Here is a 27,280-nt window from a genome sequence, read left to right as displayed (position 1 = left end):
GGGTATGACAATAATCTTATTAGCTTTTATGGATGGACCAACAATAGGTTGAGCTTGTATGTCTTATAGGGCAGAGTCCTATGAAGTTTGTAATGTGCCACCAGCTTGTTCCGAAAGGTATGTTCAGATCGGGGTATCACATAATATATATCATTTTTTATTCTGTTTGTGCCCTTTTCCTTTTGTTTGTTGTCAACAGATTATGGGATCTCAATAGCTTCATATAGTCAAGGCACCTTTGATGCTGTAGACATAATACAAACTTGCAACGATCTACAAATATTTTATTTGATCTTGAGTACTACCAGACAATTGGCATTGTCAAACGTATGCTTTTATTTACCTAAGTTACAGCTGAAGAATTTCATCCTAGCAACACATCAATTCCTGGAGTAATCATTCTGCTTTCTATATGAATTAATTGAGAGCCGAGAATAGAGTTTTATAAATTTAGAATTTAGTTCAGTCCCAAAATAGGCTGATCCACTTGTGACTGAGCAGAACCAAACGATTCAACCCGGTTTAGGCTAGTTCTAATGTGAGACCAAATCAGAAGGACAAACCATCTCAATTCATGGCCAGTCAAATTTGGTACATAGAATCCCCCAGTTTAAGACGATTTTCCAGTTCTTAGTCTTAATCAAGTGCATGAACGACTATATTAGTTCCATTACTAAACTCATTTAGTTGGGTAGTAACCTTAGTTTGGAGCATATGTTAGGTTATCATAAACATATTTCAATTTTTAAAAATGCAAATATTGTATCTATCTCTATATGCTATTCTTAGGAGGGATATACAAAAAAAAAAAAAGAAAAAAAAAAGAAAAAAAAGAGAGAGAGAGAGTTTGTAGAGAGGAATGCATTCATTCAATCCATTTGGAAGGAGTTGGTCATGCTCAGATGACCATGAACAATGTGAGTGGCAAACTGGCAATTGCATAAACCATGACTATGTTGGTCAGGCTCAAATAGAAATTATGTTAGTTAGAAAGGCATTATGAGCCATCTCAATTGAGAATCCTGGTATAAATTATGATTTCGAATATCTGAGATACTCTATAAGCCGAGAGTCTAACATGTTCGAATTCCTTATGTATTGAGTGGAAAATGTTTTAAAGACTATAGGTTGTAGTCAAATACTTGCCTAACACCTTGGCACTATGTAGGAGCCAAGATGCTAAGGTTGCTGAATTATAAAGAAAATAGAAAAAAAATGAAAAATGAAAAGTGAATCAAGGAAGTCAAGGAAGAAGAGGAACAAGATAAAGCTACATTCACAATAGCTACAAGCAGTAGCTACTATTGCCTCTACATCCATAGCAATGATTTGTCTATGGTGTTAATAGTAGCCATGGAGTAGTTGCAGTGATGATAGTAGTGGACAATAGTTGTTTCATTTACCTATAAAAAAAGAAGAGGACTATAGGAAGATAAGAAAAAGGCTAGTGGTTGCATTCAATAGGTTCCTCAACCCACTGCTAGCGACATTCTCCTCTTGAGTAATAGGTTCAATGATGGTGAAATTGACCTAGAGTGGGCTTAGCAATATCTTGATCCTGAAAAGTAGATGTCATGTTTTGTGTGATGTAACAAACAAAGGTTGTGATATTGAAGCAGGAATTATGATTTGGATTGCATTTGTGCATCTCTTAGGATGTTAAGGGCAATATTAGAGAATAAAATTTTAAATGTACCCTCGAAAATATTTCTTAGATTTTATTTTATTAGTAGAATTCAGAAATAAGCTATCAAATGAATAGATAAAAAGGTGTAGGAAAGCTTGGTCGAGGCTTGTTGGACATTATTGTAAGAAAGGTACTTGCCTCCTTGGTGCATTGGTTTTGGCAATCTCCTCTAAAGATATGACAATCTGACCTCCCCTACACCTTAAGGTGTAGAAAATAAAGAAGCCTCTAAACCAATCTTTTCACCCATCTTGGAAATAGAAATAGTTTGGCTCACTTATCTCTAAAGCACTTGGGGGATTGGATGGGCTCAGTAGTCAATGGATATATAGAGATTGGAATGGAAGATTATGAAGTTTGTTACATAGAGCTCCGAAATATGCTTGAGGAAAGGTAAATTATCCATTATCACATTGGGGTTTTTCCTCCCTATATTTTTTCCTAATTTTAACCATCTGTTAGTTTCACCTCTTCCCCATCTAGGGCCTTTCGTCTTTTTTTTTTCCTCTTCGTCTTCAATTCTTTGTTTGAAACCTTTAAGCACAGCTTCCATCATGAACTCATGGGATCTACCTTCTAACCCCATTTGCTTCCACTGTCCACCATTTACCACCATCCTCTCTGAATAATAAGCCCATGATGACGAAGAACCTTACTCAAAAATAGCACAAGCATCGAAGATCTTTTTAGTATAAAATTGATATGGAACTAAACACACCGACATAGGACCTCATATTCTCCTTTTAAGTCCTAGAATCTTTATAAGGCTAAAAGTCTAAATCCAATCAAAAATACTATGATGGATCTCTGATCAGCCCTAAAATTGCTAGTGTTGCAGTGTTTTCTAGTCCATATCGGCCATGAGCCAGGTAAATGCTTTGATACCATTGATAATGACCAAGAACCTCATCCAAAAATGCTGGTTATGAGGTATTATTTGGATTTTCTAGTCTTGTATAAATGTCAAAGGTCTTTCCAACATACAATAATATGGGACTAAACACATACCACACTTTTCGTCACTTACCCCCCATTTAAGCCCTTGCTAGCTAATAGAATTGTTCATCTTCATTAATTAAACTAGATATGTTCGACCATTTGTAACGACCTAGTACCTCAACCAAAAAAGCTAATCGAAAGTTTTTATTTAGGTCGCATAGCTTTGTATGTGTAACCAAGCTCTCTCGAGCACATAATCAATATGGGACTATATATGTGCCGGTATGAGTGCTCATAATATTAGTGCTATTTTTTCTTCTCCAACTGATTAGTATGATCGTCTTATTTGTGCACTGAGTTGGTGGCTAAAGCCAGAGACCATCCAAACCCAATTTAATATAAACACAACTTTCTGCCGATATTGTATGATGAATCAAATTAATATTAAGTACACTTTTGTTGTTCTATGTATGTCGTTATTTGTATGCATGTATACATTATCCAAATAAAGGAAAAGAATAATGAGTTGAAATATGTATGAAAACTAGTTAAACAAAATTCAGACATATTTTCTTTTGCTATTACGTTGGAAGAGGGGTGTCGACTTTCCAACCTCCTATAAGCTTGCTGGAAAAGAGCTCAAACATGGAGAGCCAAACATATGGAGAGCCATTATGAGAAACCAAGATGAATTAATAACTTTTATTGGAAAACCACAGTGAATAGACTTGATGTTAGTTGAATGGATACTAGGTGCAATGAAGTAGCTGATGTATTACAGTTCCTAATTTTATGACCTTTGGTTTTAGAGGATGTTTCTTGCTCAAAGCACATATGGTATTTTTTATTATTATTGAGATTTGATTGGTGAAAAATTAGACATCAAATTTCTTTAGATATTTTACTTTGGTTGATTTTTCTCAACGGAAGGGAGAGATATGACTACAAATCTTCCACAGCCCCAGCTGCATAATTTCTTGCAGCCTGCACCTTCAAACCAATTGTAGACCATGACAAGTTATGCTTCATGCATGGCCCAAAAGTTCAAAAGCAACAAGAGAATACTTCACAAATGCCAACTCTTTCAGCTCAATAAGAGTAGCAACATTAGTTTTTGAATTCCTGCTCCCATGTTTATCTTGGTTCTCAGATTTATTGCTGAAAACTTTGACACTAATAGACTTAATTTAGTTCCCTCAGAAAACAGATCATATCAGAAGTCTTTCACAGAGTACAAAAGCTAACTTATGATTTAAGTTGGTGCAATTACATAGTTTGTGACACTGCATTGGTGCGGCCATTCATAATATGGATTGAATATAAGTCTGGCTCATCTTTGGGATGGAGTCTACAGAGACAACCAATAATTACATCAGTAACATTCAAAAATCAAACCAGAGGAGATGCATTTTTGGTTAAACCATTCGATTTTTATTAATACATTGTATTTAAACCAGATGTCCTTAATGTACTAAGAGCAATCACCCTCTTATCTGATTCTCAATTCTTTAATCCAACAAACTTGCATATACTGGTCCAGGAACCGGTTGTCTCTGCTGCAGGTTCATCTATTGCTTCCTTAAAGTTAGCTTTCACGCTCAGCTCTACAAATGCATCCACAAGATTCTGAAGTCTCGCGACAAATTCAATCAGATGTGAAGCAAATGTAGCCAATGACAATGCACTGGCACTGTCGTAGGTTTTTAACTCTTCTTCATTAGGTATTGCATCTGAAATAAATGACCGCCTTGCAGGCCATGATACCTGTTGTTTGAACTCTTTTGCTGGTGGGGAGTCAACTGCATTGTTCATTGAGTTATGAGCATCCCAACTTCTTGACAGTTGGATTGATTGAAGATTAAGCACCGTCTCGCTGTAAGATTTGGTTTCGAGGTTTTTGTTTTCACCTTCCCCCGTGTTGACACAATCTAAGGCATCTTTAATTCCTTCAGGCCGCCTTGCAAATTCCCAGCTTTCTGAATTCACCAGAAGGTACGATTTCCGGTCTATCTTCTTTTGCAGCTCTTCAGCAGCTTCATGGACTTCAAGGAGGATGTTCCCAGGGTTCAATTTTGTCATTTTCTTGACTCTGTTTCCTAGCTCACGTAACACTTTAGCACCTTCCATGCCTACCCTCTTTAGCTCATTGCTAAAAACTTGCCTGCTGTCAGGTGGGGCCTACAGTAAACTTTTAAACAGTCAAGTGGCAGCACGAGAAAAAAAGCATGTTCCAGAAAATAAATAGTCCAAATAATGCTTGCACAAGCATCATAGGAAAAAGAGAGGGGAGGGGGGGGGGGGGGGGGGGGGGGTGGTGGAGGTGGCGACCAGGGTTTGGTTGCAGGGAGATTTCTGTTCCACAATGACAACAAGATCTGGGAGCGGATTTTAACTTCGTAGTCATAGATATTCATTGAAGTTTCTGCAGATAGTAGCTCCCAGATTGTTGTAACCATGAACAGACAATCTATTGCACATCCATGCCACAGGATTTAGCAATAAATGTGTATCCACATTAACTCCATTGTGGTGATTATTAGTATTTGGAGAAAGACATAAGATTACTAAATATTGCTGGCATAAATTAGCAAACATTTAAAATGATTCTCGACAATTTGGTGCTCTATCATATATACCTAACAGAAAAAAGTTTCTTAGATCATGTGTAATAATCAAATGAATACCATGTATTTGACTGTAAAGAAAGATACGACCATCTTCAGCGCACAGCAGAATAACAGTTGAACACAGACATTATACGACTATTTATAGAGACTGACGAATCAATAACTGTATCTATTTAGACATAATGTGGTGCCAATTCTAATATGGCCTCGTTACTCACATTGCTAAAAAAATGAGATAGATCACTTTTGTGCATGTTGGAGCCAGCGAAATATTCATAAGTTGAGCAGTAGGTGCAATATAGAAAATTAGAAATGTTATTAAAAAAAAAATAACTTATAGCCCAACATGATTTGGATGGTAAGGTAACTAGCATGCAGCCTCATAATTATGTTCCATTATCAAGATTCCCTGATACTTCGGATGTTTTTTCGCTTAACTGAAAAGGCTTTAAATCCAAAGGTTCCCTAAGATTGGATTAGATGGGTTTCTGGTACCTATGTTTCAAAGTTTTCTAATGGTTTTTGTTCCCATATGTAGCCACTCAATCCTTTTTCTGTACGAGATCATGATTGTGATCGTGATCCACATACAAGGCTATAAGCACCAGAGCAAGCACCAAGAGCAGTTGATGGGAAGTATAAACAAAAGTAGAACAGGATGGATCTTCTCTCTTTCTTCTTTTGCTTAACTCCAAAATCTTTTCTTTTGATCCAGAAGTGGAGATAGAGGCAGAGGCAGATGCGTTTGACCAAGTGGAGACAGCTGTAGAAGCTCCAATCCTGGAGGAAAGAATGAAGTAGGTAGGGCCTGCAGTGTTTTCTCCTTAATGAATTGTGAATGTTATTTTTAATTCAAAAAACTGGAAGCAGCAATGACTTTTCCCAACAATATGCACAGGATGATTTTCACAAATCAAAAAAAACTAAAGGAAAATGAAAAACTGCTAAACAGCATATCCATATGAAGTTTTGATTCACATCATATGCTATCGAGTGTAGATACTTGGTTTACCCAACAGTGATTGCACAATTTAAAGTTTAAACTGACATTTGAATCTTGGAATGTAACATACAATTGAACTAAACATAAGTTGCACAGAAATCCTTAAAGATCATGTAAAATGGCCACATCAAAACCATTTAATCCAACATCGACAAGTCTTGTCTTTTTTTTTTGTGGCTATCAAAACATCTTATTGTTGCGAGTTGGATTTGGCTTAGTCTTGAAAGAACAAGGTGTTGGGAGATATGACATTGCTAATAAACCTTCCTTAGATCATTAACCTGATATGCTTACAACAAATACAGTTGGTGTGGACAGTAGTAATAATACTTGATATATTCCAGCAACCAGTTTTACACAGACACTCGAAGTTTAGGTTTCTTGACATGTTGAATGGTTGAATACTTGAGGCACACTTCATGAAACTACTTGATGCTTCAAATTATCATGTCAAGATGTCATCACCATTACATGTGTACTTTCACTGATACCCAAATATTGTCATGTCTAATATAAGCAAAGGTATTGTCAGAGTAACATGTCCAACTAAAAAAACATAATATGCATATAATCATACATATTTAAACACACATTTATAACGAATAGGCATGTCCTGATGTTGGATTTCTCATAAGGTTTGTGTGTCAGATTCTGCTGAACACCTGGACTCTTGGTGCTCATGACAGGCCTAAAGTCGTAAACCATTAGTTAAGCAAGACCATATCAATCCATACCAATAGCGGTCCAACAAAACATTAACCCCCCCAGAAAAAAATCAATATTCCGTTGGTCTCCCTATCACCTGCCCTACTGCTTAAGGTAAAAGATGCATTAAATAATAATAAAAACTAGTACTACTTCAGTAATATATAAATAACCTCTCAAACTCACAGGGACCACAGAGTTTTTCCACCAACAAGAAAAATTAGTATGTGGGCTGAGGTATCATGAACAAAGTCAAGAACCTGAACAGAAAAGGATAAGTAGATAGCAAGACAACTCATTATCTGTGCTTGGTCAAATATTGAATTGCAGGCAAGCTGAACAGTGCTCCATTTGCTACATTACACAGGACTAGGTGTGGCAATACTAAAGCTGAAGCTGCAAAATTTTAGTCATGATCTGGTACTCCACCTAAGCACTTGAGTATGAACAATATGCTTCTTGGCCTTCTACGCACTGAGGGAATCTCGGAGCCAGTCTTTAATACTAGAAGGGACCATAAATCAAAAAACTGATTTGGCATGAGTGGTTTTTTGCATACGATGACAAAAAGCAATCAAGAAAATCTATAGCCAGTCTCTGGAGCAACTAAAGGAACATGGTACACTAATGTGAGGATTAAGCCATTCTATCAAAGCCTTGCTAGCACCGAAAGTTCACTAAGGTTTGCGAAGGTTGTACCTTGTTTTTTTAGAATCTATCAAGTCCAAACTAAGGTTTATAAAGAAGAAAATTTAATAACTTATGTAAACTTGGGCATGTGGAGGACTATTTGTAGATATCAAAGCCCATTAAAATGCCAACCGCTCATGGCCATCAATAGAATCATGCTAGGACATAAACTACTCAAAACAAATGATCAAGAATCAAAATCTAACAAAAGTTCTAGCATAACTCATATTAGGTTTAAATCTCGTTGCATCAATATTGGTTGACCACAAGTTGGCGTGTCACTTGTGTCATATCCAAGAAGTTTGCAACCTTTAAAAAATAGAGGGTGAATCTTGCTTAGACCAAATAGCTACTAACTACTAATTTTCTTGTTTGGATCATTTTAGGTCCAGCTCAAACATGAAGGTGTTGCTCTGCCTATTCTCACTATAATGGACTTTGATGTTGTCCAAGTTAGGCTGGATCAACCTAACATAACTCCAGTTGTCCAACGTTTGAAATCTTAACTATGCTCAACCATGCTGCATCACCCTAACCCTGCATCAAGCACTGTCTATAAACACATTCACCCTAGGGTATCTGCCGATTCAACTAACCCCAAATAGATACAAGGGCCATATTGCATCTTGTACTGTTGCAGGATGTGAAAGATACAGGGTTGATAGATGAGATCTTAACCCTTTCTTGAATCAGAATTTGACCCCATATAGCAAGCCTTGAAATAGACCACCCACCAATATGGCAAGTTGAGGGGCACGCTACAAAGAGCATCTCCTATTATGCATAATTTCTAGAACGGCGCTTAGATAAATTTGCTCCTTCAATGTGAATTTTCTCTCTTACATCCAATAAAATCATGTAGGGCTTCTGAACTAGTAAAGTCCCATGTGCCTTTCTACAAATTACAAGGGTTCCAGAACAACAAATCAGGGGACCAACTTACTGATGCTTCATAAAACTACACAAGCTCAATCAGTCCAATGTCGTATTAGATGCAACGGCTTATTTCAATATGAATCACTGACCACAAGAGCACTAACCTGTCATCAGTTCATCAGTATTCAAAAGCTGAATGTGCCACAACAAGCAGTTAACAAAGCCATTAATAAATCCATTAGCCATTGGAATTCACAGTCATAATTGTCAGTGTTCTCAACTGGCATAATTTTGTACTGTTTTGGGCTTAAATTGGATATTGACTCCTAGACAGACAGACAGAACCATGACCTCATATATTTTGCAATTTGCTCATGTTCGTGTCTGAATAGCAGAACCTCATATTGGATGATATTTGTCAACAAATATCAAATTCACGATATGATCTGACTTTTCAGGTCCCAATAACATAAGATCGCTGATCAATGACCACAGATCTCAAAACAGCAGCATCGAGAGTTTATTGGGTTCTATGTTCTATTTATTATAGAAGGACCTAGAGAGGAGTTGGTAGCTAAAGTTTTTCTAATGTCCAAATCTAAGTTTCCAGTTCTTATTTAAGGCTTCCACAGAATAATTGTCATTAGCAAAAGGAAAAAAAAAAAAAACTCATATCAAATCAAAATCTTGACTGTGGCTCCATCAGGTAGCCAATATTAGACATGGCTAAACAGGAAAGGAAGAGAGGGCCATACATGCATTAACGCTTCTTTCATTTTATGTTCTATGAAATTGATAATAGGCTTCCACCAGCTAGAAGCGGTGAAAAGCAAAAATATCATGCAAGAGAAATATAAACAAATAGTAATAGGTTGGCAAAATCTGCGGGCAAGCTGCCCAATGGTCTAGTAGGAACAATATATACAGGGCCCAAACTGATAAACCAAAGCTCATGTATCCAATCAAAACCATGGGACAACTGGTTCAGCTCAATAACCTTTCCACCAGCCCATTGGTTAGCAGTAAACCTGATTCAAATGAACCCTTAGTTTCACAATGACAGATACTTAAAAGCTGTTACCTAAAAAATGCTGCAGAACCTTAAAACCAAAATGTTGAAGAATTATCTCTATTACAAACACTTGCAATTCTTGCATAGTTTGCTTTTGTCAGACCATAGCACACCTCCAAGCTTGGAAAGGGGGGTTCGCGAGTTTGGGTTCCTATCAAAGGAGAGTTAATTGGGAACTTAGGCATGTTTCCTCCTTCCAATGACTGTATCAAGGAAGGCTGTACCACCCCAAACCGTCCGGTTTGGGGTGTACCGAGCCATGCCAGGTACAGACCAGCATGGTTCTGCCCCTCAATTCTCCCTCTCTCTCCTTCTCCCACTCCCCCTCCCTTGCTGATGCCCCTTTTTTGATATGTGCTGGAACGGCAAGGTATGATACCATACCATACCGCTGGATTCCTAACACGGGTGCCGGTTTCGGTACTATGGATCTTGGATTGTATAGCACCTTTCATTCAACTATTTATGATATTATATTGCACCTTCCCACTGCACATGTCAGGCAAGCACACATGAGCACACATACACACTCAGAAGAAGGCTAGGAGATATCCATTAATTGGGTCTATAAACTTTCACTGATTCAAGGATCCAAACTATGAATGATGACCTAGATTTTAGAATTATACAATAATCTTCCTAAGATTTCAGTAGACTTGGATGAACGAGAATTGCAAGTAGACCTAGACGTTTCACTAAGATTGACGAACAAGAGTTCACAATTCTAAGCCACCAAACAAACACATACAAAGCATAAGAAACATCAAATTATTATTAGAACTGGCTGAAGTTAAAAATCGGAAGGGATTTGTAAACAAAGCAACTATACAAAGTACATTTGACAATCAATTTAGATTGACTTAGTAAAAAGGAAGACGGGTTTTATAAGATTTATTTTCACTTCATGGCTACATGACAGGGGTATGTTGCTAGTTGTCAGGCTCATATGATACTATGCAAAGGCAACAAAGGTAATTGACAAGCACAAGAGGGGAGACAAAATATTCCGTAATACCAGATCTCAAGGGAAGAAATTATAATAAACATCAAATAATGAACTTCATAAGAAATAAGAAATTATATCAAAAGAAACCATAATAATACAAGGACTTTACCTGAATTTCTGAAAGTATGCAGCCATGCAATGCCATAACCATGAAGGCACAGTGCCTTAGTGCACCACCAACTTTAACATAGTTCTTCCAGGGATATCCCCACATCTTATAAGGACCATGGGGTGGCTCCCACATAGCAAAGCCTAACTGTAAAGATACAAGGAAGTAACGGCGCATCAACATCCAGCTCAACTACAAGCACATGGATAAAGTATTATTGCAGTAGATACATACAAGAGTATCCTCTTGGCTTGTTGATTCAACGGCTGACCTATACCCACTGTATAAAGGATCATCAGAAGCCTGATATGTAAGAATTTTTGAAGGAACCCTCTCATATTCAATGCACTGAATGTACCCATTGACACAGCCTGATAAAACCATAGATATAAAGTCAGCTACAAGGATAATTCTAGAGCGAGGTTAGGTTAATCTTTGCAGTGGTAAATGTGCTGACCAGAGATAACTCTGTTGAAAAAGATTATACATGTTATACATTGGATCGATTGGTTAAGGATATCTATGATTGACCATAGCAAAAAGACTACGCTAAAGGTTCACATCAATTATTTGATGGGCATTTGGAGGGAAAAAATATAGCTCAAATAGCTCCGTACAAAGATGGCATGAATCTGTTAGAGGCAAATTTAAGTGGTTGGGAATCCTTGATTGGCAAGCTCATCTTGATATGATTATTTCAATAGGTGGGCAATCGAAAGGATAGTTCAGTTGAACCATTGTGCATCTAGAAAAGAGATATTTTAGTTTAATAAAAAATAATGTCAAGAGAAAACAAGACCTTCCAAAGACTTTGCTATGCTCATGAAATTCTTTGCTACCAAGTTATGCAGATCCTCTCCTGCCCAGATTGGGTAGATGCAAATATTAATTCCCAAACTAACAGCAGCACCAAGCACAATAAGTACAAGTCGACTCACAGCCGTTGCAATAAATTCCCCCGTCCGATATCCCGACGTTACAACGACACAAAATGTGAGCAAGAAACACCGGAAGCCATATTCATAAGGCTTCATAGTTGGGTAGAGTTTTATAAAGCTTGAAAAAAACCCTAGCATCCAAAAGCATGGCCATGAAAGGTAAAAAAACAGAAATTAGTACTTATCTTTCAGAATTCACAAAGAACAAAATAAGGTATAATGTTGTCAAGTATAGATCTCACCAGCTGCAAAGATGCAGATAATAATGACTAGTTCCTCAAACTGTCCCGTCAATTTGGATAACTCTGCAACCCCTAGAGCAAGCCCTCCAGCAGTTAGTGTTCCTATAGCCCGATTAAACCCTTTGCTAAGTGTCGAACCTGCATGACAATAGATTCAGCTTGACATTCAGAAAAACTTCGCTTTCGCATGCAATATACAAGCTAAGAACGAAACACTAAGTCTCATGACCAATTCAGTGTCTAGCCAGATTGACCCGCCCGAATCAAATGAAAGAAGTACTCCGTAGTTAATTCACACAACCATGAAAATCATTCCTAAAGATAATGCTTAGAAACCATCTTTTTCATTACCTTCAAATCAAAGTTACCACTCCCAACACCTCAGTCAAAGGATTATCTTTTTTTCATCACTCTGTTACTTCTGTTTCCTTTACATCCACTTCGTCCCATGCTCCGGTTAAAATGGCCTCCGATTATTCCAACCACGCAGATCGATTTCCACAAGTACCACAAATAATCACCTCCCCAGTACATCACTTTGAATTAATTTCCAAAATCTTTCTCGAAAAGACATATATAAATAACTAAATACCACCGTTTAAGCCCCATTAAAATTGACCAATCTCATCATCATCATCAATTCATCATTATGCATACCTATGCTGAATTCGAAGATGACGACGACGGTGAGGATGGCCCAGACGGAGTGCTTGGTAAGGTCCATGGAGGGCTCCTTGAGGAAGATGATGAAGGAGGTCAGAGTGAGCGCAAGCCCCATCTTTGCGCCGAAAACGACCTTCCTCGGATCCGAGCGCCCGAACTTCCACCCCTTCTCCACCAGCTCCCGCGCCTTGCCCCACATCCCGGCGATCCCGGCGCCCAGGCGCCGGAGGCACCCTCTCTTCTCCTCCTCCTCATCGAAGTCGAGGCCGACCCCCCACTCCCCCTCTTTGAGAAACGAGGAGAGCAGCCCCTCCTTGCTCCGCTGCTCGGAGTTGTACCTAAACGAACCCAATTGAGGGACCATCTGCGATCTCCCTCCTCCTATAGATTTTTGGGAGAATTTTTCTTCGTTTCTTTCCATCGGAGATTGCACAATAAAAAAAGAGATGATTCGATAAGCGCAGATATATGGAAGAGGGAGGACGATGGCGTGGTAGTTTTCTGGATTCTATTTTTGGCTTGCGTTGTCGCGTGAAGTAACGCGGTGTCACTCCACGATACGTCCAAGATTCGCGAGGCTTGGTAGGAAAGTACGGTACGGGGCTCTCGATATTTCGGATCTTTGTGGGGTCGTCGCGGACCGTTCCTGTCTTCGAGCGCCGCCTAATAAGGATAGTGGGCAAGTTTGATTTGGCGGCCCAATGCGTTTGGAGCCTAAGGTATGTTCACTAAAATATTTTTTTTAAAAAAAATAATAATTTTTTTAATAAATATAATATATTTTAAAATTTTATTTAAAAATAATTTGTCTACTTTTTTGAGATGCAAAATTATTAGTCAAATTTTTGTAATCAAAATTTATTAAAATATTATTTTCAATCGATAACATGGCTAATCCATTTAATTTTTCTTATGACATAATTGACCGCAAATAAGATTTTATCAATTTTAATTTTGAAAAACTTCTTTTTTTAGGATAAAATGAAAAACTTCTTTCAGTAGAAGCAACTGTTACAGGTATTGTTAACAATATCCTGTAAGCAATATATCATTTGGAAAAAGAATATGTTTTTTTATAAAACTTAAAGTATCAATAAAGGTACTAGTTTCTGTTTTTAAAACTTTTAACTCTGAAAACAGATCAAGACCATCAATATCAGAATATTCACCATGCTTTAAAAAGTTTTCACGATTAAGATAATACTTTTTCAAATCCTCTTCATTCAAAGATTTTAACTTTCTAAAATTAAACAAAAAACCAAAAACATCTTCATATATGGTGAATTGTTTTAAAGCTATGTTGAAATGAAAAAATAGCTTGATCTACTATATATAAAAAGTAATCAATTCTAAAAATTCTTCGGCTGATCTTTCTACCTCATCATCACTATTTTTATCAAATTATTTTTTTCTACGGATTACATGTTTTTCACAAAATGTAGGTTCTATTTTCATTTCAATTGCAGTTTTTTTGGATGAAACCAAAGCAGTCATGAATCCATTTTTTCTGTAACTTTTCAAATAAGAAAGAAGATCTTTTAATTGATTTATAGCAACATCAATATGCATATCTTCAAATTATAAGTTCTTACTAACTAAGTTAACTTCAAACAATATATCATATGAAATATTCATGCCCAATAAAAATTCAAAATTCTTAATCTCATATGTAGTTAAGCATATGACTTCACTCTTTGTTTTAGGATCTTTACTAGTTTCCGCTAATTGAACTAAGACATTTCTTATTTTAGGAGCTTGGTTTTTAATTGCTTTGATACTTTCAATATGACTTTCCCAATATGTCTGTGACAAGAATTTAAGAGTCAATGTGGATATATTATCTTGTAAAATTTTTCATCGATTTGTAAAAGAAAAAAATAAAGTATAAATTCATTAGATCACTCCAAAAAAAGATATAGTTTTGGAACATGAGTTAGCAGTATCACATAATACTAAATTTAAGTTATGACATACACATGGTGTGTAAAATACTCTAAGATTTATATCCAATAATCTTCTTTATACACCTTGATATTTTTCTTTCATATTAGGCCCATTGTCATACCCTTACCCTTTTATATTATTAACCTCAAGTTTATGTTTTTTTAGTATATTTATAAGTTCACTAAAAAAATCTTTTTCAGAGGTATCATCTACCTCTAAAAATTCTAAAAAATAATTTTCTATTTTTACTGGACTTGTTGAAGTATCTACACATCTTAAAACTAGAGTCATTTGTTCTTGATGGCTTGCATCAGGAGCGCAATAAAGTATTATAGAAAAGTACTTTACTTCTTTAATCTTGTTAATTATTATAGTTTTAATTTCAGATGCTAACATTTGAATTAATTCATTTTGAATCCTATAATCTAATAATAATTGTGAATTTCACCATGTTGAATGCGTCGAACATGTTCTTGTATTACTAAATCAAATTCTGCAATCATTTCAATAAGACTTAGAAAATTTTCATTATTGCTTTGGTAGATCTTTTCATTCTTTCTCTGAAATGCTAAATTATTTTTTGCAAGATTTTTCATAATATCAATAATTCTCAATAGTACTTTTTTTCCAATGATCCTTCTCTTGGTTTATTGTTTTTGGAGACTTTTGTCAATTGTCTCGTTTTTCAACAAATCTCACTTCTAAATCAATCCACTTGTTATGCTAGTAATATGTTTATTAGTTGTTTCATAACTTTTGAGCTTAACATATAGATTTTTTCAGTCCCTAGTTCCTTCATTGACTTAGTGACTTGTCCTATGCATTGAATCAAATAATTTACAACAAAAATAATATACCCTATCCAAATTCTTCAAATATACTAACCATCTTCTATCATATTTTTCACCATTAGGTAACTTACGAATATAATGTATAGCAGAGAAGTGTTTATTATTTTTATCCATAGAAAAATGAAGATCATAATCTCTAATTGGACCTCTTTCCACTAATAGATCTCTCAACTTTGTATCAATATTTTTCATTGACCAGGATCATATATATTTGTAAAAATAGAACTAATTTCATTAAACTCTACACTATCCTTGTTTATTCTATCTCCATCTATTTTTTTATTGTGTTCTTCACTAGAGATTGTTTCATTAGATGTTTGAATACTACTATAAATCTGGTTCTCAATCTCATTTTGTTTTTAAACTTGATGTAGTATTTTGTTTATTTGTGACAACAAATCTATCTATAGCTCTTTTTTAAGATTGAATGAGTTTTTCAATTATTATTTTTTTTTGAGTTTTTCAAACCGTATTCAAAATTTCTATTAGATATTTGAATCTAAAAAGAATATTATCAAACAAAACAATTAAGACAATCACTCCAAACAAATCAAAATATAAAAAAGTTTAAAATGATAAAATCTGAAATGTCAAGAGAAGCGGTGTCGGACTCGATGACGAACTCAGGTCCCAATAAGCGGTGCCAAACTCGACGGCGAGAAGTGGTGCTGGAGCTACTGTCAGTTTTTAATGGGGATCCTAAACATGAAAAGCTACTGTTAATTTTATAAAATAAGCATAAAGTTATACCCAAAGCAATGGACAATAAAATATGCGGAAAATCATGCCTATATTAAATTCAAAATCTTGATACTAACCGGTGGGTAGAGAGAGAGTACAAGTCTACAACTGTGTGATCATTGGAGGCAAACAACGTCCTATGTTGCTAATATTTCCTACAAAGAGCTCCACCATTGTCAACAGAAGCATTTTAAAACCCTTCTAACAACTTCCACCAATACTATATTGAAAGTCTGACCTATTCCTCTAATTTTTATCACCCAAAATATCTAGCTATTGTTGCTGAAACACTAAATGTCTCGATACCATCATCAAATTGATGCAATAATGTTAAACAATAGAAATATTCTGGTAAAATATGTAATGCATTTGATTCCAAAGTCATGATGGTTCTGCATTACTTCTATTACCACTAAAATGGCATATCATTAACGAAGATCTCAGAAAAACTCAAATCTTGTTGAAATTTGAGAGCAATCAGCAAAAAACAGTGTCAATATAAAAGCAGTAAAGATAATTAAATAAATAAAAGCAAGAGTTTCTCTCCTCGGACTCCTCCCCTCTCTTCCTCTTAACTATATATTATAATCATTAATCTATGTCTCTTTCTTTTCTTTTCACCTCTTTTTTCTTTCTCTAGTTATTTCTTATCGGGATGGGCAGATGGGCTACTCAGAGGCAGTGGTTTTGTGTCAGATGACCTATGCAAATTTTTCAATGACCTTTAAATTTTACTAAAATAGAAAAAAAATTAAATATTTTTTTAAAAATATAATTACAACGATGCTTTAAAACATTGTTATAAAAAATATAAAATGTTAATAGCCGACACTTTTAACTATCGCTAATATCCAATGCTTATAAGCGTCGCTAAAAGTTCACGCCGTTAACGAAAGCGTCAGTAGATTTTTTTCCCACCCGCACCTAGCCGATGCTTTTGCGACGTTTTAGAAAGGATTGACAGAAAAATTACCGATGCTTATAAGCGTTAGCATAGGTTTTACAAAGCACCTGGATAGCCTATTTTTGTTGTAGTGTTTATGCATACAATACGTGGCAGTTGTAATATCCAATATCGTTCATACTATAATAAGAGAGATTGTGCATGATTCTAAGCTGTAATACTAATCTATATTACATGTGTATCTACTTCAAATGCGTACCAATTGTTCTTGATAGTTATATTTGTTGAAATAAAGGATTTTAGGGAAGCTACAAATGGTCTTGCATATCTTAGAGCATTATGTGCAGAAAAAAGTGTGGAAAAATTTCTATCATGCTACAGAATTGTACGGTGCATGCAAAAAAAAATTTATCTCAATCAATCATGCAAAGGTAAAAGATATATCTTAAATGACTATTCAATTTTTTGTGAATTAATAGGATGAATCTCAGAGTCACACTTCCGACTGATGCAGATTCAGGACCTCCAAACTTTGTACCTGTGTCGAGCCTTTCTTGGATCTGCTTTGCTGACTAAAAGAACCTCAAGAGAATTTTTCCAAACTCTCATGATGTTACACAATTCTGAGAAAGAGAATTCGAGAGGAGTTATTCGCATTCATTATGCACAATATGATGCCGGGCCCACTTAATCTTTCTGTCCTAATCGAACTAGGAGGGAGATCATGGAGGAACACACTTTTGTGGGCCTCCTACTTTCTTCTTAAGGGATGAGCCTACTAAGGCCTAATAATAGGCCTAAACCTATAACCTCTCAATGAATTGGTTCACAACATATGTGGAGCCCAATTAATGTCTCATGACCTATAATGCCATTATTACGTCGGTCCATGGGACGGAGTTGTGGGCTGCCTGGGCGGATCTTCGACATGTAAGGTGGGTGTTGCAGGCCAGTTCAGTTATTTTGGATGACGACTCAGCCATAGTGATCAGTTGGATTCAAGGGGGTCCGAGGGACGTGAGCATGGACCACCCATTGCTCCGGAATATTGGGATGATGACAAGGGATCGATGGGGTGGCCTTTCAGGCCAAACATGTATTTAGAGAGGCCAATGAGGCTGCAGACTGAGTGGCTGCCTACACGGCTCACTACTCAGGATATGCCTTGTGGTCAGAAGAGGGAGAGTTGCATCAGGCATTTCTTGAGCTTGTGTTTTTATTTTTATTAAGTATATTTATACATGCATTGATGAATCCGCCAAAAAAAAAAAAAAGAAAAAAAAAAAGAAAGCCAATTATTACCATCTAGTAGTCCAAATGTGCGGTTGGATCGTCTCTTCAATCTCTCAAAGTCTATATTAGCGAGTCCCGATCAATGTAAACAACAAAGCATCCAGCTAGCATGTGGAACCATGCCGGTAGGGTAGATTTAGGTTCACTCAAGGCACTCAATACTTCATTAACCAGACGTACCCTTGACCTCTAAGCTCCTAAGTTAATAGGGAAAACAATATTGCAATGTAGCACTAAAATAGAAAGTAATAGTTAAAATCCCTTCCATATAATAGCACACTGTTTTGCAATTTGCTCTTCCACTATAAGCAATAACTTGAATTGGTAATTAAGAAGATAAACAAGACAATGTAGAACCCATAACCGACAAGCATCCATCAGGCTTTCGACTTGGCCAGGTACTAGAGAAATTATTTCTCCGAAAACATTTTAAAAACCATTATTATACTATATATTTATTTTATATGCAGAATAAATTGTTATCAAAACACTTTTGGCATGTCACTTGTATTTATCTTTGTCTAGTTAATCTTTGCTTCAATGAGATATTCTTATGGTATGAATCTTGTGCACTCAATGAGCCACTATACACAAACTTGTATCCTTGTAGCCTGGTCATCAAAGTGACTGGACTCATGCTACTTCATATGGACACTTCAGATCAGAGGATATAAAAAGCCATTATATGACAAAAACATCGTCGATCTTGACAATGTAGTTTCAGTTAGATGTGTTTTCAAATTAGGCAGTCAATGTGACATGCCACATCAAATTGTTGATTTGGAGTCTACTCCAGCAACTGGCAAAGGATTGCAACCATCTTATGGTCATCATCCCCCGCCGATAGCCATAAAGGTAAAGTCTTCCACCTCATTCTTAGCTATGACAATTTAAGGAACAAGGAACAGAATCTTCGCTCCTCTTCGATTGACCTATCAGTCGACACCCTCACTTAATTCTTTTATGGTCGATGCACAAGGTATGATGTTATTTAATCTCTTTTGGTTTGTAAAGTCCAGTAACTTTTGTTTTGGCTTTTTAAGACATAAACACATATTAGGTTATGACTAATCACTTTCAATCTTCTTAGATGCCGAGACACTTAATTAGCCATTGATGCACAACTAAGTTCATCCGGTACAAGTTTATCACACTTTCAATGAGAAGAAGTGCAAGTATCATCATAGGTGCGACAAAGTTCCTATAGGGCTCGTTTGGTTCGCGGGAAGCATTTTCCTTCCTAGGAATATGATTCCTGGGAAATAAATTCCTAGGAAGAGGATGCCTAGAAAAGTACTTTTGGCATGTTTGGTTGACCATGGAAAAGTGACAAATTTCCAAGGTGCTTATGTTTGGTTGGCCATCCACTTTCCTAGGAAAGTTATATATAATTCCTATTATGCCCTTAATAAAAATTAGGTTTTTAATGCCTCTTTAATGCTTCTTTAATGCTGAAGGGACTTTTTGGGAAAAAGTAAAAATGGAGTGATTCCCGCCTCATGGGAAAGTAACTTTCCCATGTTTCTCATGGGAAAGACTTTCCCATGAAATGTGGGAATCACATTCCCATGGGAATACAACTTTCCCTTCTCTCTCCTTTGAAAACTCCAACCAAACAAGAGGCATCTCATTACTTTCCCGTTGACCACACTTTCCCCCCTTCTTTTCCCCGCGAACCAAACGAGCCCATAGTGTTCATAGGATGACCATAAAAAGGAGAGTAGCTGTAATATCAAGCCCAAAAGTTAGGGCAACTTAATCCTATATACAGCCTAACTGGATTACATCCAGTAATACCATATGCTCCATCTCTTTCGGTATGATTATTGTCAAATACACCATCATTATCCATATCATGAATGTACATATAATCAGAGAAGCCTGGTATTAGGATTCATCTGTACATGACTTACCACCATGAATTCAGCACTCACCACTTGCAGGCTCAATTGAGCTTATGAGACCGCTGCCTCTTAGCTGCATGCAGTGTTCCTCGGCATCTGCTTGCGAACAAATGATTACGACAGCTAGGCCATTATAATGGGCCTCTTGCATGATATTGACTGCATTATCAAGAGTCATTCCAGGGATAACTTTCATCAGAACTTGGACAACATACTCACGTTTGTTGTAGTTGTCATTGTGCAATATAACACGGAATGGAGGTGCTGTTTTCCTAGATTTCCTGCAAACCAGAAAAGAAGGAAAATTCAGCAGCTAGTTTTTCCCATATCATGTGAATCATAAAGATGACAGGTTAAATGAGGCTCTTTGAATTACTTTAAATTTTTATGAACAGAGTACAATTATCATACTAAATCATATCTTGACATTTTTCCTCAAAAAAATCGCTTCTTATCAATGCACAAAATCTTTTGCAGGAGCCAAATGAACTTAGTAGTGAGCTCTCAAGACTAATATAAAGCAGCATGCACAATGACAATGATCTCCAAATTATTGGAAAATTCTCAAATTATTCACAATTTTTTCCTCTGCGAAATAATTCTTTAAATTGATTTCAGATAATCAGTTAGTCCAGAATTATTCAGTTATTTATTAAATTTACAATTTGTTCTCGAGTTATTCATGGTTAAACCAAGAAACGTTTGATGCTAGTGATGGCGGTTTCTTTGATATTTTCATTCTTGTTAATTCTATGCTTGATTTCACCAAGAGTGTAGCAAGACTATTCATGAGTTTCAAAATTGTAACTATGGCTGTGAAGTGTCATTTTCTGGGTTAGCTACATACTTCAATCAGCAATCAAATTCGCAACATCCCAAATCAGACATCCTGCAACATGGTAAATGTTGCAAGATTTTTAAAAGCCACCAAAGTATAAGATACTTGCTTTACATTGTGTTCATTATAAAATACTATATTTTGCAGTGCACATGCTCAGGGGCAGATAGGGGGATGACAGAGGGGGCCATGGTCCCCCTATAAAACAGAAAATTTCTTTCAAGGTTAACTGTTCGCAAGACTCATGCTCCCCCTACCCTTCCCCCCAAACCCTACCTGTCCCAGCTCCCCTAGCTCTTGCGGCATTCTTTGCTGCACTCCCATAATCCAATCATAGTTCTTTAAATCCACATAAAAATATCCCTCGTTTGGAGATGATTATCCATCGACTATGCTGTGATTGGAGTTACCATTATGGGTTCTTTTATGAGGGTCTAAATCTCCTCTCTTTCCATAATAATCAACCACTTAAACATGCCCACCTCACCCAAATTCTAGCTACTAATCCAGAAAGCTGCAGGTATCTATGTCCTTCCTATAATAACTGACATTAATAAATATCCTTATCTATTAAATCTCTCATCTTATGTTCCTAGCTCTGTTTTCTGCCATCATAATGCAGGCTATTTGTTGGAAATATAGAGAACTAGATCCAAGTGCTCAACTGTCTATGGGTAAGGTCCTGTATCCTCATCTTTCAGAAATACACTCTTCTTTGTTAAGTTGTTAATTTTTAAGAGAGAGGGGAAAACACATTAGCTGCAAATAGGTGTATATTTACCAAGTTCCATAAATGAAAGAATAAAATTTTGTTAAACGATGCTAGAGTGATCAAAATTTCCCCCTAATTTCATCGCATCATACACAGCATACATAGATGACAACCACAAGGATCAAGAAACATAAGTAGAAGTGCTGTTTCATTAGAATTGTCTTCAGCTTTTTAAGTCTAGGAAGCCTTAATAATTGGAAACACGCACTTTTGGACTATAGAAAGAAATTGTATTAGGCTTGTTGAAGTTGCACCAGTACCTCGAGGTTTGCACTCTTGCTGGCCTACTTCATTTTCTCCAATGCCTTCCCTAGATATGTTGTCATTCAGCTCTTAGCAGCATAAGAACTGTATTGGTTAAATCCCAAACACAGTTACAAGGCCATGGAGTGTACAGGGTGTTCATCTGGGCAGCTTGTATCTCTACAGGACTTTTGCTCAATGTGAAGCTCCTCTTAAAAGTTAAAGAAGCATTAAGCTATATTAGGAAGCTCAAATCAGTCCCTTTAAATGGACCAAATGCATCCAGTATTGCTGAAGTACAGGATAACCACTTTTCATTTGGTTGTTTATGGAGTGGAAACTTACATAAGACGAGCTTCAAACTCGACAAGCTCAAAATCTTTAGCAAATTAGTCAAACACACGTCAAGGAACTAGAATTTGACTGACCAGTCAGACGAATCATCACATTATCCATAAAATCAAGCATTCCCCCCAAGGTCCGTCGTACCGACCATACCAACGTATCGGTGGGCACCGGTACTGGTACCATACCGAACCGAACCGGTACTATACCGGTTCGGCTGGTTCGGGCCACAAGCTAAAAAAATTTGAGGTCGGTACGAGCCGATCGATATGGGCCGGTACCGGATTGGTATGGGCCGGTACCGGATCGGTACCGACCGGTACGGGTTGCGAATAGTCGGAACTGAAAAATATAGCTGTACCGTACCGGTTCCGTCCGGTACCGGTCCGTACCGGTCCGTACCGATCAGTATGGCAGACCATGATCCCCCCTCAAATGCAGACTTGCAGTAGCCATGTCCTGAAAATCCATTATAGTGTTCTCCTATGACCATTAGCGGTATCATGGTTCAAGTAGCCCTCAGATAACTTGGCTAGTTACATCTTTACTAGATGAAGTAGAAATGTCCTTGATCAGAGAGCAAGTAGAGGCCAAGAATATCATATTAGGTTGTTCTATAGGTGTTGATCCCTTTTTTCTTTTTCTTTTTTTTTTTGCTGAAAAAAAGGAAGAGGGGGGGGTGAGGAGAACCTCACCCGCGTAGCACCCCCCCCCACTGGAGAATGTTCGATGCTGGCAGACAAGTTTTACTCATACCCTCTCCACTCACAGGAAAATTCCACGTGTGAGTACGTCACACCAGCACCACCTAAGTACCAGCAGACCAGATAGCGACTCCACCGGGCAAACCAGGTGGGGGGCATCCGGTCTCCGCATTTAATCGACGCCCCGCATGTTTCGAATCTAGGCCACTCCGGTGGAATCAAAGCTCCGTTCCCACCGTGCTACCACCTCGATGGTAGGTGTTGATCCCTTCCCGAGTAGTACTTTTGGCCTTGCCCCAAGCTCCGATACATAGACTGGCTTTACCACCTTCCATTTTCTCTATGTTTTCCTACTTTCCCTTCAAAAAGAGTAGGTGAAATTATAAACTTCCCAGGCCTGTGGCATTCACCCTTCAAGGATGTCCACATATAGAATATATAATTATAGGAAGTGATTCTATTAGCATCCCAATTATTCTCAAAGGCAAGCATTCCAATTTATTGAACAAACATATGCTTAGACATGAACCAGATTGGCTCAAGGTTAAGCATGCTTCGGTTTGACCTGACCCATTTGCACCCTTGACCCGATCGTCCTGGTCCATCCTAATCGAGATGGACCAAGATCATTGCATCCCAACACTTGGGATGGTCTAGTATCCCAAGACACCAATTATTTAATTTATCTTCGTTTTTTTCTCCATTTTATTTTCTTCATTCTTGTATTTAATGGTTGTTTAGTTTGTCTAGATATTGTCCAGATACCACATTGAAATGGCCCAAGTGTCAGGGTTTAAGGGTGTTTTTTGTCTGCTAGAAGTTAGTAGGTAGGAACTAACTTCAGTCAGAGTGTCTTTGGTGCCCCACAAGTTGAGTCACATCAAACATTTTTAGGTGAGTTTGGCTCGGGGTAGAAACTGACTTTGGCTCACTTCGAGCAAACCAAATGCTCAAAATGGCGAGTTCCTTACAAAAGTCAGTTCTTGCAGGCAACTTATAGGCAACCAAGTAGGCCCTAGTTTTATTGTGAGAATCTGTGCGAGCATGTGTTTAATCCTACATCGGTTGTGCATAGGAGTGATCTTGGGTACTTATACTAGGCCTATTAGCCTAAATAATACCTTCCATCTATCCTTTTTAGGTGAGGTCATGGGCCATTACAAATGGTATCAAAGTGGATCTAATCCATGACCATATAGACTAGGAGACACTACAACATGGGCCCATTTGGGACTGGCCAAGGACTAATCGTGGTGTGTTTATGATTGGATTTGATTAAATTTGGACCCCTAGTATGGCATGGATACCATGGCTTAAACGAGGTGAGTGTGTAAGGGACCCGAGCGAGTGTGTGCTTAGTCCCACATTGGTTGTACGATAAAGAGATATTTGATATTTATGTAGGGACAAAGTACCCAAATATCATAGCAAAATTCATGTTTAAATGTCAAGTTTGGTACTTATGGCTAAACCAAAAGGTATGGCTAAACTAACATAGATGATGATCATAAGCATCAAGTCTTGTTCCAACTACTTGGGATCGACTCTAACATGGACAATGACCATAAGCACCAAGTCTTGTTCCAACTACTTGGGATCGATTTTATGAATCCTAATTAGCCAACAATTCCTATTTGGAGTTACCTCTAATGTTATTGTAAACTTTTCTAATCCATTCTTACAACCTCCACTCATGTTAGGTTACGTCCTCCTTTCCTATTCCTAAACCCCTCAACAAATATTAGAACATTTCTACTTGTGCATTCCTCCTCATATCTTCCTTGACATGCCAACGTTAGCTCAATCGGTAATTCCTCACCATCACCAATGGGTGCAACTCCTACATTTCCTTTAATATGCTTATTCCTCACCCTATCCTTTCTACTTTAACATACATTCATTTCAATATTCTCATTTTTCTTTCATTTGACTTGTTGGTGGGCCCTCTTTACTATCAAAATTCTATGCAATACATCATGAACTTTATTGTCATCTACTAAAATTGCATCCCATATACTTTCTTTTATAGTTCAAAGTCTTTCCCTTCGAAATCCTATTTAGCATTTATTTTTGTCTCATCCTCATTTATCAACAAAGTATTATGCGCAGACACTATACACTATTAAAATCTCTCTAGTATTATTAGGAAGTCTCCTACAAACTTCATGTTGAACATAGTCATGCCATAACTACTACTAATGCTTATTATTATTACAATACACATATTTCCGATAATTTAAGATACCAATGAGACACACATTTTGTTCTTATAACCCAAAAATTACCTTTACATGGTACTTTGTTCTTATGACCCAAAAATTACCTTTCTTGATACCCTTATCATAAGTTTTCTGCAAGGCAATAGAGAACAAGTATAAGCACCTTTTTTTATATTTTTATCAATTGTCTAAGTAAGAAGAAAGCTTCCATTGTCGACTTTCTTGTCATGAAATTAAATGTGTATTCTAAGATGGTTTCCATTTTTAAATATTCATTTTATTACCTTTGCCAGAACTTCATAAAGTGGCTAACAAATTTAATTACATGATATTAAAACAGTTATTTAGTAAAATATCCTAATTATGTTGGTTTTTATTGCTTTCCAGAATCTCATTAGTGATGTAGTAAGTCAACTGTGTCTCCCATGATTTTCCTCACCTCAAATTGGCATTTCATTCGACCCTAATGCCTCATGCTTTTTCATCTTTTCAAAGCTATATCTACTTAAGTTTGCTTTCTTTAATTTACTAGAAAACATTCTGAATTCTATATCGCATGCATAGAGATACCTATATTTCATGTGACTAAATGCATAGACTCTAAAACATATTTTCAATATATGTCCTCTTTATCAACAAACTTTATTCAGACATGATAGTCGACAATTGTCCCCTAAAACTATTATTGTGAGTTAGTTACATAACTGCATTTATAAACATGACATTTCCAAAAGTTTTTACAACCTTGTTCTCATATCAGAAGACAGCCCTTTATAAGAGTTTGTCAAGGAGGTTTGTATGTCTCATAATTCCATCAAGTATTAGAGAGGACATCTTTTATAGGAATATGCAGTTATGAATATATGAAACAAATATGCCTATATTTAAGCTTACCTACATATTTCTTGAACCAAAAGGTATTTCTCACAACCTAACAAAAGAAATTGATGGACATTATATATGCTTTGTCATTAATAATATAATTATACATTTTATTTTCATTGTGAGCATATCAGCATGGCAATTACATTTACTTTCATTGTCAGAACTAATTAGAGTCTGTATCTTGTATTGCTTTTGGGGATGGAATTTATCTAGCCAAGCTAATGGTCCAAGGTTAGTGCCTTACTATGTAGGACTGTCTACAGTAATGATGGTTTCTCCTCATGTCACAAAAACAATATATTGGAAAATGTTCTGAGTTGGAAATATGGATTACTTATGGGAGAGAAGATGATTCCTTAAGTGAAAAGCTTGATGATTAGGGAGAGCCATTGTGACAAATTGTTTCATTAACATTATCCTTGTCGATGAATTCGTTGGCTCTAAACTTCTGCTGCTCATGTGTAACCCACCGACTTTTGTAGTTTTTATAGAAATGCTCGTCCATGGCATAACCTAGGGCACTTGACCTGTTTGATTTGTTTACCTGTTGATTTGTTTTGCAGCATTATCCTATTTGTTGGTTTTGGCAGTCTGTAATTTTACCCAAAAAAAAATATTAAATAGTCATGATTCTTATGCATCATCCACAAAGAAAGACCTAACTTAGTTTCCAGGTTTCAATAGTTATTTATTAATTGCAGTTTCTCAGGATGCTCTACAGATTCCAAACATTCTGTTCTTGAAAAACCTGTGTTGTCAGATGCATTCATGATAGCCTGGAAAGCTAAGTGTAAAATGTACAACTGAAATGCATATAGCATGATAGATATGTCTTGCAAAATCAGGAACCACTTTAGCTAAGCAGGTGCCAATAAATGCAAAAGAACAAAAATGGCTTTGAGTGCTCGTACCTCAAATCAAATTCAGATTCACGACCAGGAGTAGTTTTTTCTATGGTTGGCCTTTCCAACAAACCACCTCCTTTGCCTGGTCCTGTTGCTGATATTGCTACAAGAATGCCACGATTTGCATAGTGTCCTTTATAGAGAGACAACTTATCTCCTGTATGACAATATGAGA

The 27,280-nt window shown here is 36.7% G+C and overlaps 2 protein-coding genes across 2 annotated transcripts; both read right to left on the bottom strand.

The window, feature by feature from the left end:
• Window positions 1-3,855: 3,855 nt before the first annotated feature.
• On the bottom strand, window positions 3,856-13,072 carry LOC120107318 (aluminum-activated malate transporter 5-like). The gene is made up of 6 exons (XM_039120552.1): window positions 12,552-13,072; window positions 11,895-12,032; window positions 11,514-11,783; window positions 10,949-11,085; window positions 10,715-10,861; window positions 3,856-4,804 (listed from the first exon to the last, which is right to left on the bottom strand). The coding sequence occupies exons 1-6, from the start codon at window positions 12,976-12,978 to the stop codon at window positions 4,127-4,129; spliced, it is 1,797 nt and encodes a 598-aa protein (XP_038976480.1). The 5' UTR covers window positions 12,979-13,072; the 3' UTR covers window positions 3,856-4,126.
• Window positions 13,073-19,993: 6,921 nt separating this feature from the next.
• On the bottom strand, window positions 19,994-27,272 carry LOC120107319 (ATP-dependent Clp protease adapter protein CLPS1, chloroplastic-like; the record flags this gene model as incomplete). Its single annotated transcript, XM_039120553.1, has 2 exons — window positions 19,994-20,475; window positions 27,112-27,272. Coding segments are annotated over 2 exons (423 nt in total), but the record flags the coding sequence as incomplete, so codon positions are not given.
• Window positions 27,273-27,280: the final 8 nt, after the last annotated feature.

This window comes from Phoenix dactylifera, unplaced genomic scaffold, assembly GCF_009389715.1.
Source record: "Phoenix dactylifera cultivar Barhee BC4 unplaced genomic scaffold, palm_55x_up_171113_PBpolish2nd_filt_p 000823F, whole genome shotgun sequence".
In the NCBI taxonomy this organism is placed as follows: domain Eukaryota; kingdom Viridiplantae; phylum Streptophyta; class Magnoliopsida; order Arecales; family Arecaceae; genus Phoenix; species Phoenix dactylifera.
Note: the sequence above shows the minus strand (reverse complement) of the source record. Positions and strands in the feature narration are given on the sequence as shown.

Coding starts and splice junctions, on each gene's coding strand:
- LOC120107318 (XM_039120552.1), bottom strand. CDS start 12,978: ATGGAAAGAAACGAAGAAAAATTCTCCCAAAAATCTATAGGAGGAGGG. Junction 12,033..12,551: donor CATCTTCGAATTCAGCATAG/GTATGCATAATG, acceptor ATTGTCATGCAG/GTTCGACACTTAGCAAAGGG. Junction 11,086..11,513: donor CATAGCAAAGTCTTTGGAAG/GTCTTGTTTTCT, acceptor TGGTTTTATCAG/GCTGTGTCAATGGGTACATT.